General features: G+C 42.9%; 1 protein-coding gene across 1 annotated transcript in view; it reads left to right on the top strand.

Moving 5' to 3' along the window:
• LOC126154853 (G-protein coupled receptor GRL101-like) overlaps positions 1-13,913 on the top strand; it is a 373,478-nt gene that overhangs the window by 97,301 nt on the left and 262,264 nt on the right. The window contains exon 6 of the mRNA XM_049916191.1: positions 3,576-3,734. Coding sequence (XP_049772148.1) covers positions 3,576-3,734 — 159 coding nt within the window. The remainder of the gene's footprint in view (positions 1-3,575; positions 3,735-13,913) is intronic.

The following is a 13,913-nucleotide window of genomic DNA, read 5'->3' as shown; positions in this document are numbered from 1 at the left end:
CCTGTATCCGGCACAGTCCTACTGATGATCAAGCAACAAAGCTTATAGCAGTTTCTTTAGCGCTGTCTCTGTGAGGGCATACAACCACATCACAACTAGGCCTCATGTGGAACGAAATCCATAAATATCTGTAAGAAAATTTTAAACAGACTACACTTACTGCCTTTGAGGGACACAGGGACCGCCTAGTAGAGGTTTTTTGTTGAATATTTCAGCTTCAGGCTAGACAAATGTTATCAGTACCAGTTACAAGTAACCACCTCGTCATCAAATGACCTGTTTACGTTGCAGTCACACGTTAGCATCTGATGAGTTCGTAAGTAGTGGATTTAAATCATTTGATGCTGAGCTGGTAAGTCGATATGATAATGATAAAATTTAAGACAAAAAAAAAGGAAAATAAAAGAAAAGACGACGTACCATGAAGGCATTATCCGAATGGGGTGGAAATCGGTAAATCTGATATTCATGTACAGATAAACAAATGATTACAATTTCAGAAAAACTGGATGATTTATTCAAGAGAATGAGCTTCTATAGTTGAGCAAGTCAGTAACGCGTTTGTGCACATCTAGCCTTTATGCAGACAGTTATTCGGCTTGGCACTGAATGACAGAATTGTTCGATGTCCTCCTGAGGGGTATCGTGCCAAGTTCTGTCCAACTGGCACGTTAGATCGACAAAATCGAGAGTTGGTTTGAGGTCCCTTGCTCGGTTTTTCCAAACGTTCTGAATTGGGGAGGGGTCCGGCGATCTTGTTGGCCGCGGCAGGCTTTGGCTAGCACGGAAACAAGTAGTAGAAACTCCTGGATGTCGGGTCGCATGGGTGGCGACAGTCAGCTATAGGGCCGCCTCCAGACACGCCGCCAGCCTGGAATCTCATTGACTGGGTTAGGACTGTCCTCAGTGCTGTGACCCGCTTCAAAATGAGACCCAACGACCAACGAAGACGTATCTGGAGCAGCAGGGGCATACCAACCTCACTTTCGCTCGCCATATGGCCTGACAACCAAGAATGATGGTGCGGCGTGCCATTTAATATGATAGAAAATTCGTCGACGGTATTCCACACCCCATTTTGTTGCCGTTCATGACAAGCCTCCCTGGGCTTAGATTTCAGCAAGACAATACCTCGCTTCCCACGCCCGGGTTCCCGGGTTCGATTCATGGCGGGGTCAGGGATTTTCTCTGCCTCGTGATGGCTGGGTGTTGTGTGCTGTCCTTAGGTTAGTTAGGTTTAAGTAGTTCCAGGTTCTAGGGGACTTATGACCACAGCAGTTGAGTCCCATAGTGCTCAGAGCCATTTGAACCATTTTTTTTAACCAAGACAATACCCTCCCGCACGCGACGAGAGTTTCTACTTATTGATTGCCAAAGTTTACCGTTACGAGCAAGGCCAATTGGGCAGAATGTGGCACGGTACCAAAAATGGTTCAAATGGCTCTGAGCACTATGGGACTCAACATCTTAGGTCATAAGTCCCCTAGAACTTAGAACTACTTAAACCTAACTAACCTAAGGACATCACACACACCCATGCCCGAGGCAGGATTCGAACCTGCGACCGTAGCAGTCCCGCGGTTCCGGACTGCAGCGCCAGAAGCACGGTACCCCTCAGCAAGGTTTCCACCAAATCAATGAATGAATGCCAAGTCGAATAACTGCTCGCCTAAGGGCTTGAGGTAGAGCAACGCATTATTGAGTTGGTCAATTTGTGAAGCTCTCTCTCTTGAATCAATCATCTAGTTTCTCTGAAACTGCAATGATTTGTTCGTCTGTACTTGTACGTCCCATCTTCCGGTTTCCACTCATTACGATAATTCCTTCGTGGAGTGTCTTCTTTTTTAGTCAGTGCATATTATTAAAAAAAAACTGCAAATTAATTCTTCGGCGAGCCATCACCAACTTTAAGATATGCAGTTCCTCAGCAAACTGTATGTCGGAGGTGTCAAAGGCACGCAGTACGTCGGATGATTTTATGTGCGCAGTGCAGATACTGGCCCGTTTATTGCAGATTTTACGACACCTACTCCAGATATTGATAGAATGAGGAATCGTGGACTTCACAGCTGTAATTAACTAGGTTTTCGAGATAAGTCGATTTTCACGCTGGGTAAACCCCTACCGTATCGACTGTATACCGTATCTCTGATTATGAATTCTACACGAAAAGTGTGGGAATATAGCTCGGCACCCAGTGCTGAGGACACATAAAAACTGACCACAAGTGTTTCTCAGATAAAATAAAAATTGCTTATAAATGTCTTATGAAGGGTACCTCCTCGTTTCAGAACGATATTGTAGCTATTAGAAAAGAAAAGAAAAAAACAGTAAAGCTCATTTCATTAAAGCTCCATCACAAATTCCTTAAAGAACAGAACTTCCATGTACAGAACACCATGTCTCCCGAACTATATGCCGAACAGTAACACAATTTTATAGATACATTCAATAAAATATGTGGATACTGCCTGCAAAAAGTTTTACGAATAGAGTTAACAGTGAAGAAGTAACGAATTGAAATGTCATGCCAGGTGCTGCAGTTTTAGCGCATGGAAGCAAAGTGCATTTAGCGGTACATTTTTTTCTTTATTTTGTGGGGTTGTCAGCGCAACAGAGTTTCGTAATGGTTTGAAATTATATATAAAGTCTGTTCGAAGTCGCTAGTGCTCGTATTATCAAATATAGGATGATTATAGTTTTTGTAATTTGTGCACTAGAGTTACTTTACCTAAAGACATATAAAAGCTACCGTGTTGCACGTTTTGACATTACATTATAGATCCTGACGACTAGATTGTGATAGCAGTTTAAGTTTTTAAATTCGATCAGGAATTGTATGACAAAGAAAAATCAAACTTTTTTGACCCTGGAAAATGTTAGATAGCAACCTGCAACGGACCTGCCCCGTGTGCCGGGCACCATGTACCATGTACCACTGTGTTAGACATTTTCTAATAGGGATGTCACATATTAACTGCCTTCTTTATACCTGTGGATTATCTGACGTTTCATCACCTTTTTTTAATGATCATTCTGTTTAAAATATTTGGCAAGTTACTGTTTTTGTCAGTACATATATTATTTCTAGACTGTGCACAGTTTTTGGAAAGAACTGTAGTTCTGTTTTACGGACAATAGTAGATGTGAAGACTGAGGACACAACAGTGATGACAGTCAATGTGAAACAAATAATGCATTGTGAGTGTTAAATATGTGCACACCTGTTAAGTTAGTTATCGTTCTGATTACAGAATGTTAGGGGCACCAGGCACAAGGTGATGAACTGATAGTAAAACTAGTAACCACAAATTAAATAAATCAGTCAGGGTATTGACTTCCAGTTCGTACAATGGAAGGTCAGCTTTTCTAATCTTTAAGCGGCTTATTATACTAATGTCTTCATTCGCTACTGGCGTCTTACAGCCACACTGGAATGGTGTTCGTAATTCTCCATTCACTGAGCGCCTAAGTCATATTATTGTAATGGCTAATTATCTTAGCCGACGTTTGTTGACATCGTCGTTAAATGAAGAGGAGACGGTGTGGTGAGACGGTCGTGGCGATGGTTGCAGGTACAGCCTGCGACGGCGCCGACATGTTCCGCTGTCCGAACGGCCGCTGCATCCGTCGTGCCAACCTGTGTGACTCGTACTGCGACTGCGCGCCGACCGAACGCGGCCAGGGGTGCGCCGACGAGGCGGGCTGCCAGCACAGCTACCTGCAGAGGCACGGTATGTACCCTCTACACCTGCCTACCCACACAAGCACTGCATGAACGCCGATCGGTGTGGCCGAGCGGTTCTAGGCGCTTCAGTCTGGAACCGCGCGTCCGCTACGGTCACAGGTTCGAATCCTGCCTCGGGCATGCACGTGTGTGATGTCCTTAGGTTAGTTAGGTTTAAGTAGTTCTAAGTTCTAGGGGACTGATGACCTCAGATTTTAAGTCCCATAGTGCTCAGAGCCATTTGAACCGACTGCATGAACGCACCACGCGCCCGCGACCGCTCGCTAGAGGATCTGTCGTGGTAGCATTATACACTCAGTCATGAGATACCTCCCAATATCGTGTCGGACCTCCTTCTGCAGCAGCTCGACGTGGCATGGACTCAATAAGTCGCTGGAAGTGCCTTAAGAGATTCTGAGCCATCCGTAGTTGCGAAACTGTAGCCAGTGTAGGATTTTGTACACGGAATGACCTCCCGATTATATGCTATAAATGTTCGATGGGTAGCCCAGTCATTTGCTCTTATTTTCCAAAGTGTTCTTCAAACTAATGACGAACGATTATGGCCTGGACTTGAAAAGGTTGTGTTCGGCTAGCTGGATTACGATTTGCAGCCATTCATCGACTTAATGTTCCCGAACAACGAAGGATTTTTTATGGATTACAATGCGCCCTGCCTGTGCACGGTTGATAACTAGCATTACCAACCGTGCACAGGCAGGGTGAAGACTCCAGCGAGCGGCCAAATGGTGTAAATTGCCCTGAAGATGACCCCATGGCGGGTTGAAACCGGTTGGCGGCAAAATAAATAATGCGATTGTGACTGTCATTTTGAATAATTGACACACAAAATTAATACTGAAGTCACCATATACAACTATCTTTTTTTGGTATTTTGTATAAAGGTGAACCAAGAACTCTCTCGAGCTTGAAGGGAAATGATCTGAAGTCAGAGTTAAGGGACCGATAACTAACCATTAGAAGTTTAGTTTCACTAACTTCAACTGCCCCTGCACAACAAACCTGTTCAGTGCAGTGCTTTGATGCATGTATGGACTCCAATGGAACACTGTTTTTTACGCACATGGTCACACCCCCACGCCGAAAAGAACTATTTTAAAAATAGCCAGCTAATCTGTTTCCTGGTAAAGGAAGCCTCTTAACTGTCACATTATTTAAGTGGCGCTTAGATATACCAATATTGTCAGAGTCCACATCAATAAGCAGTTCACTAACTTCAATAATTCTTAGATTTTGATGAAATATGCTAATTCCTTCATTACTTGGATAACTGACTTTCTTTGAAGGTGGATCCTTGGTTGGCGAGACTTCCTTCAAGCAGGGATACTTATCAGCTGACTGCAGTCTAAAGAAGCCGCAGCTCTAACACCAACCACTACAGGAATTTCCCCATGGGTAATCCCACCCCCGCCCACTACACTGTCACCTATAGGCTTGGCCAAACTCTTCTTCCATACCTGCTGAAGTGCAGGCCGTCCTTATTGAATCCCGTCCTATTGACAGACTGATCTGGCACCATTGCAATCGCCGATCATGACGCTGAAAAATTTGCACGAAGTGTACATTTGTGCCACGAGTTTGAGTAGCTATCTTTTCCAGGTCAATACCTACATCATACTCCCCATCCTTATGAAGAATAAGGTCTGCTACAAGTGGCTTCTCTCCACTAAGCTCTCACAGTTGATCAAATGTATTGGTGATACGCAAAGTACAACTGTCTGAATATCTTCATCTCCCAGCTGCCTTTTTACTGACCACCAGTTACCATTGCCCACCGCCCTTCTGCCTCCTCATCCTCATGACATTTCTTTTTCTATCCGACGTCTCTTGTATACTAAATGTGAGGGTGAGCAATGGTCTTCGAAGTGTGTTGTTTTACTTGTGATTAATAACTAATCTTATGTGATTTGCCCGAAGTTTAATTAATCAACTAATAACGGTTCATTACTAGTAGCAATCTCCTAGAACACAGTGTGTGTGTTTGTGTGTGTGTGTGTGTGCTGTGTGTGTGTGTTTGCTTGTGTATGTCTGAAAGAGAGAGAGAGACAAAGTGAAAGACATAAATAATCAGAGAGGAAGATGAAGAGAGAGAGAGAGTTTGAGAGTTTGGTGTAAATGATGTTCAACAGGCTCTAAACAGACAACTTCCATATCAAGTACCACAACCGTAATCTGTTCTCTCTCTCTCTCTCTCTCTGTGTGTGTGTGTGTGTGTGTGTGTGTGTGTTTGTACGCGTGTGTGCTGTCGATAACAATTATGATGATGGGACTTAAACAAAGAGAGCTGATGACCGCATGTTGCCTACTTATCACTAAAATCATAAGGAGGACACGAAATTGGTCATTCGAAAGACGTATTACCGTATCAACATAACTTTCCTCAAAAAGACACTGCCCACAAATTAGGAACTGTACGCACGATGTTCCCTCTAGAAATCAGTGGTTAGGAACAGTACCTCACTACAGCTTCTGCCACTGTCGGTCAGGTCCTGGCGGTGACATGTTTCTTGCAACCAGGACTTAAATCGTCTATTTCCAAGTCAAGCAACACAGCACAAACGCACGTTAGCGACGTCGGTCACAGTGTGTGTCAGAATACGTAGTTGCCTTAACTTTTCAATTCTGAATCCATTCAAGGAATACAAGTAGAAATTTATTTGCATTGCATTTCGCCGTAACATGTTTCAGGAGTTCGCCCATCGTGAGGTCTTAAAATTCATGTATGCTGACATAGTTCGTCAACTATTACATTTCCTTCGTGAGTTACTAACGTTTGTAGCTACCTCGTTATTTGAGTCGTGTATTTCATTCAGTAATGCATTCATGTAGCATTTATCACAATGATGCATTTATGCAATTTTTCTTTTACTTTAATCACATGTTACTATAGTCTGACTCGGTAAGAAGCATTGGATAGCTTGTCGATTGACACATTTGGTCTGAACATAAACTGCAACAAAAGTCAAATTACGTTTTCCTGTATGTAAATTTGCGTGTGTGTGCATACAAGTGCAAAAAGGTATCTCCTTGCTTCGATGAGAGAAGGGCAGCTATCTAATAACGCAGAAATCGTTGTTCATTGATGGAGTTCGTAGGGGCTATACAAAAATATAGCGTTTGTCCTAATTACCTCAAAACGGGAAATTAATCATAAAGATGAGTGCTGTCCTGTTTCATAGATAATGTGTGTTCTTAAGGCGTGGCGTGTAATGAAATATGATCTACATTAAATGAAAACATGCCGAATGAATTAGAAGCGGGAGCGGATCTTTACTGCGGCCTTAATTTATTGCTTATAAACTTCGCATATGAACTGAAAATATTACAGAAAGATAGGAAATTAGAGCTGACGCCTTCATAAGTTGAAAGAACCAGTGTTCGTTGACACTTTCAAACGGAACAGTAGGCAAAGTTTGACCGGGACGGGGATAAGGAATACAATAAGGACGAATGAGTAGCTGTGAGAGGTGAAATAGTGAAGATAATAGAGGATCAGGCAGGTAAAAAAATATTTAATTTCATTAACAAAAGGAGAAATAAAAATTCAGCAGATGAAGCAGACAAAAGGGAGTACCTAGTCTAAGCAATGAGACTGACAGGAAGTGGGAAATGTCAAAGCTGGGATGGCCAGACGAGGAACGCAAGGATGTGGAAGTATGCAAAATTATGGAAAGGACACATGCTGTCCATAAGAAAATTAAGAGAGTTTGGATAAAAGAGTGAAAGCTTAGTCCATATTCTGGATCAGAGTCGAGGAGAGTAAGTGCAGTGCTCGTTATAAAAGAAATTTTTGATTATACAAGGCGAGCGAATGTAATGTTCGTTAGTTTTCTCGGAATTTTTGTTATAACACACCAGTGAGTTTGACCACTGCGCACAACGACATTGCCTACACTGTGAGATCAACAAAGTCAGGCGAGCACCAGCTTGTGTTCATTATTAGTGGGTAACATAACCCTGGAAAACTTATAGGTTAATGCAAAGAATTTTACGGTATAACTCAAGACTGAGATGAACAGATATTTATTTGCTCTAGTGACCGACAAAAACCACAATAACAATAAACATAAAACAATGTTCTCTAAAACACAAATTAAATTACAAAACTGAGCTAAAACTATGGGGAAGTGCCAAAGTGTTTGGAAAACACAGTCGGGAAAGCACAACAATATCTGCTCATCTGGGCAGCTTGGTAAATCAAAGATAAGCATGCAAAGGGATGGTACAAATTATAACCAAAGTAACGACACAAGTTGCGTGGCAAAGAAGCAAAAATGAGCTGCTATGAATATGGATCGTGCTGCCACAATTACAACACTTACATTTCCCCAAATCCAGCCAACAGCGAGCGGATCACCACCAAATTGCGACCGGAAGACAAATGACCCACACAGCAAAAGGGTGACGATTGACTGAACACAAGACATAGATCCATAGATCTCCCTCGAAAATTGCCTACTTAAGAAAAAGCAAAAAAGAATCCGTATGGTGGACAACAGAATCGACTATTTCGTGAGAAAATGGGGGAACGATGGAGAAACTTCCCATTCTTGGCGTACAGAATGCACCTAACAAATAAGAGGTTGGTAACGGGATTTAGGAGTGTGTCACTGGCTGATCGGATTCTATCCTCCAAGAACGATGATGGGGCGATTCATTTCGATTAGATACACCCAATTCTGAAGCGAAAACAAAGTACGTTCCCACGGAGATTGGACAGCACCTCGGTGTCTCGTTATTTGATGTCTGAACAGAAAAGGCAAATACATCGTACTTAATTATTATCTGAGGTTGGCAGTGTTGGTACGGTGCCTTCCGATCAGGATGTATTTGCCTGTTCTGCAGGCCTGCTGGAGGCTTGATCTGCGTGACCAGGACGCTGTCCGTCACCTGACTCAGGGTTTGAGGGCTAGTGCAGCTGATGGACCATTCCTGAGGCCGACGCGCATGCTGCCATCTCCTTTCTATTGAACGTGGGCTAAGAACCATTCCCTGCGAGTCAGCGAGTGTTTCAGGTGATCTGAGGGCATGACTCTTGAGTGCACATCTTTGAAGTCAACGAGACCACTTTGAAGAACGATATGTACGGCTGGAGGCTGCCGGCGTCCACGGGTCCACGGGTCGACGGCCGTCCCCTGACGTAACCGCCGTCACTGGATACTTTGCTTAACTGGTGGAACCCCAAGTTAAGTACACACCGCCTCTCTTCTGTTCCGCTGGTCTGTTGACCCAGCTGTGGTGCGGCGCTTTGGAAAACAATGCTCTATTACTGCCTAACAGATATGTCACTGTCGATTATGTTTTCTTTGCATTCTCGAGCATAGTTAGGTCCTCATCATCGCATTCCACCCGACTTTCTCCGGATGATTGTAGGACCCCTCTATCTGTTGTCATCAAGAGGTTGACAGTGGTAGAGACAGATACACCTGCTGCCACGCCCCCATATCTAGGAGAACAGCATCCGACCATCTACGTAGCTCTCAGGTGAGATCAACGCGTTGAGCTGGAGTTTCTAACAATGCCTGTGTGGTGAAAAATAGATACGTGTTTGTTTTCTCGTTCTGTATATTGTTGGTCATGTTGAACGCCAAAAATGCAGTGCGTTAAAAGAGTCATTTTGTAGACTACTGGAACCTGTAGGAGTGTCCGTGTTCCACGGGAACTTACTTGCAGCCACTGACGTGTCCGTTCTGTAATTTATTTGAGTATGAAGTATCATGAGTTCAAGCTGTGTCATCTACCTATATTAATTGTACAAGGGTTGATAACGAAGTACACCAGCGCAGAGAATCTCGTAGTGTTTTCGAGAGCACGTAGAAGCATTGCCGGGTGTTGATGAGGGGTATTGTGTTATCGTGGTACTCGACTTTCTTGCTAATCGTCACACAATTGATCTTTTACAGTGTACAATTGAAATTGGTGAGACACTGTTTCCGCTAAGGGCAACAGCCACATGTAATACACTGTCGCTAAATTCACAGATTATGAAAGGGTTACCCAATAAACTGTGGACACAGACACTAAAAAAATAGTTCACGTGATATGGTACTGCAAAGTACAAGGAATCTGTTCTGGGTTCATATGATCCAACCTAAGGATGTGATACATGTCGCAGAGCCACTGGAAACTAACGAATAATTGGATAAGTCAAACTGTTTTGTACGCAGAGATACTATATAGTGAGCGTCACTGACATGAATAGAAATTTTATCGTTCTGGGCAGTCTTGATAATTTTGGCCGGGATGAGGTGAGTCTGCCACAGAATTTACTGGCTGCTAATCTGGATGTCTTGGAGGAAGATGACATGGATAGGTAGGACCGATGTCGCAAGAAAATTGTCTGTGCAGCTGCAGCGCATCAGAAAGTGAAACATTTACAGCGAAAAGGTAAAGAAACAATTCGTGGGTTTGATTCATCCGAGTGTTCTATTTAGCGGCAAAGCCACTAAAAGACATAGGGCACTAAAAGAGGATAATGCTACTGTGTTCAAGAACCCATATCAAATGGTTCAAATGGCTCTTAGCACTATGGGACTTAACTTCTGCGGTCATTATTCCCATAGAACTTAGAACTACTTAAACATAACTAAACTAAGGACATCACACACGTCCATGCCCGAGGCAGGATTCGAACCAGCGACCGTAGCGGACGCGCTGTTCCAGACTGAAGCGCCTAAAACCGCCCGGCCACTCCGGCCGGCGAACCCATATCAAGTTCCGAAGTCTATGCAAGTGGAAATGGAAGAATTTACGGACCAGCAGCTTGCTGATGATACTGTTGAGTACGAGTATAGTGACAGTCTCCAGGAAGCACCAGCAATTTCAGTCATGAAGAAGTCGCGAGATGGCTCTCAAAACAGAGATTTTGCTGCGATTATTATCTCAGTGCACAAATGATAACATATCCAATACCAAACATAACAGAGACTCTCGCTTACTTTGGTCAGTGCAACTATTTCCCTCTGAACGGATTTAAAGAGCGTATATCATCAACTAGAAGTAGCGCCATAGGATCGACAAAAAACAGCTTTTGGCATTCTGGGAGGTCACTTCCAATATCGTAAAATGCTATTTTGACTCAAGAATCAGCCGGCCGTTGTGGCAGACCGGTTTTAGACGCTTCAGTCCGGAACTGCGCAACTGCTACGGTCGTAGGTTCGAATCCTACCTCGGTCATGGATGTGTGCTGTCCTTAGGTTAGTTAGGTTTAAGTAGTTCTAAGTTCTAGGGGACTGATGACCTCCGATGTTAAGTCCCATACCGCTCAGAGACATTTGACTCAAGAGTGCACCCGTCAACTTTCAGAGATTATTGGATGGTGTATTTAGGGAAACGAAACTGTAACAATGTATGACGTATCTCGATGAGATTACAGTGTTTTCAAAGGACTTGGAAGAGTTGACTAACGCTGAGCAATGATAAATGCCGTTCTGCATTAAGACAAGAATATTATGTTGGGCAAGTAAATTAGCAAGAAATGTGTGAGAACAGATCCATGCTTGGTCTCAGCAGTTCACAACTTTTCGCCACTGAGAACAATTAAACAGTTGCAGAGTTTTATCAGCCTCTGTAATTATTATTATCGATTCATAAGGGATTTTGTTGAAACTGCTGGACCTTTGAATCATTTGTTACAAAAAGCAGCAAAATTTGAGAAGTGTACTGAACGTCAGTGTGGTTTACATTCCAAACCGAGCACTTATATCGAACCCAGTTTTAATAGTCCCTGATTTTCGAAAAGAATTTATTCAGTTTTGTGATTCAACTAATACAGCTCTTGGGGCTTTCCTAGGGCAGAATATAAATGGCAAAGAGCATCCTGAAGCGTATGCATTCCGACAGTTGAACGAAGTAGAGAAAAATTTTTCCACGACTGAGAAGGAGTTGCTGCCAATAATTTATGGCATTATGTACTTTCAGTTTTCAAGCAGTGAAGGATCACGCTGCTCTTAAATGATTATTGGGATACAAGGACACTTGCAGCAGATTAACAAGGTGGGTGCATCGTTTGATTGCATTTCTTTATGAGGTAATACACAAGCCAGGAAAAGGGCGTGCTAATGCAGGCAGTTTGAGCAGAAAAATTGCAATTCAGCAAACATTGGGCAGGAGTGTTGCTGAATGGCGAAATACTCAAACTGCTGATGCGGAATGTCTATAATTCAAACTGCAACATCAGTTTATGACACACTATAGCTTGCTGTGCAGAACTACAAAGTGTGGATTACGAGTACTGGTATCTGCAGCACGTGACCAATCCATGGTGGACAAAGAAAAACTGATAGACAAAGTGCCGAAAAATTCTGACTGAGGACTAGGAGACGAGATGTCGAGCAGCTTGTCAGGATGTGCACACCTTGTGCTCAATGGGCTGATCTTATACCCAAACCTCCGGCTGTCAGACACTCGGACTGGTTCAAAATGGTTCTGAGCACTATGGGACTTAACATCTGAGGTCATCAGTCCCCTAGAACTTATAACTGCTTAAACCTAACTAACCTAAGGACATCATACACATCCATGCCCGAGGAAGGATTCGAACCTGCGACCGTAGCGGTCGCGCGTTTTCAGACTGAAGCACCTAGAACCGCTCGGCCACACCGGCCGGCACTCAGATTGGTACCAAACGTTGTGTGTTGAGAGGGTATCAACCAAAACACGAATTTAGTTCATGCTGTGTGCTGTCGTCCAGCAGTACATGTGTAAATGGCAATTAAAAGAAATAGGGAGTACAGGAAATGCGTGTCTGTTAGTTGCGTGTGTGAATATCACTCGTAGGTTAGTTGGTAGAGTATCAGAATGTTATACTAATAGTCCCGAATTCGAAACTCACTGAAGGCACTTTGTTTTACAGTTTACCCGTGAAACTGTTGTACGGGAGAACATTTTTTCTGACATGTAAAAGGACGTTTCAGAGTTTGTAGAATTGTTCTTTTGGCAGTCTGCTTTCGCTTCGTTAGTTAAAAGTAACAAACCTGTGTGTATATTTGTATAGGCAGCAGGTACTCTACAGGTTTGCTACTTCCAAGCAAAGAAGCGAAAGGGGATTGCCAAAATAATAGTGCTACAAGCTTCGAAACGTCCTTTTACATGTCAGAAAAATGTTCTCTCATATAACTGTTTCACGCGTAAACTGTTATAAAAGAAATCGCTATCGTGAATTTCGAACCTTGGGACGTTGAATACAACGATCTCACCTACCAGGAATCTTGACGTTTACTGCTCACAGATACGGTTTCTCAATACTCCGTAGTTCTGGTGTTACTTTCAATTACCGTTTCCACATCTTCCACTGGACGACAGCACACATCACAAACTAAATCGGGGTTTTGGTTGATACTCTATACACACATAATGTTTGGTACTGACATGAGCGTCTCACATCTCGAGATTTGGGTGTTAACCACCAATCGATTCCATTAAAACATCTACGAAAAGGATTGAAACGTTTGAAATGCTGGGGATCGATACTTTAGGCCCATTTAATAAAATACCAGCAGTAAATATATGAATATTGACTATAACCGACCGTCTCTCACTTATGTGGTAATGGTAGTAATCCCTAACCAAAAAGAGTGTACTGTTGCTCAAGCATTAGTAACTAATTGATTGCTGGCATTTGGCATTCCAGAAATGTTAATTACAGATCAAGATACCAATTTCATGTCCGATCATATGAAGCAGTTGTGCCGTTGCTCCGAATTCGTAAGCTGCGGACAAGCTTCTTCCACTTGCAAACCAATGGGAGAACAGAGAGAGTCCATCGCACGACTTCGAAGATGTTGAGCTATTACATTAGTAGAAATCATGAGTATTAGGATGTACATTTAAATTTTAGAACTGCTGTGTACAATTCTGAAGTCCACTTCGCTACGGTCTTTCGCCACAAAAGTTAATACGTGGGAGAAAGCCTTCACCTTTCGAAGTGATTAAGCCAAAGCTTGGATTCAGCGTCGAAACAGACAAAAAAGTTAACTAAGAAATTATGAGACATTTGGCGACAAGCAAACGCGCAAATACGAAAGACATAGAAAGACAAGAGCAGGCAGGACAACACGTACGGAAGTTACCATAATAGAAGATTGGTCAGTGGGCAGTGGTAATGAATCCATATACACCTAAAGGCAAAACAAAGACATTTCTTAGTCGATAGCACGGGACATAC

This window comes from Schistocerca cancellata, chromosome 2 (genome assembly GCF_023864275.1).
Source record: "Schistocerca cancellata isolate TAMUIC-IGC-003103 chromosome 2, iqSchCanc2.1, whole genome shotgun sequence".
Classification (NCBI taxonomy): Eukaryota; Metazoa; Arthropoda; class Insecta; order Orthoptera; family Acrididae; genus Schistocerca; species Schistocerca cancellata.
The sequence above is the reverse complement of the archived record's forward strand: the minus strand, read 5'-3'. Positions and strand labels throughout refer to the sequence as shown.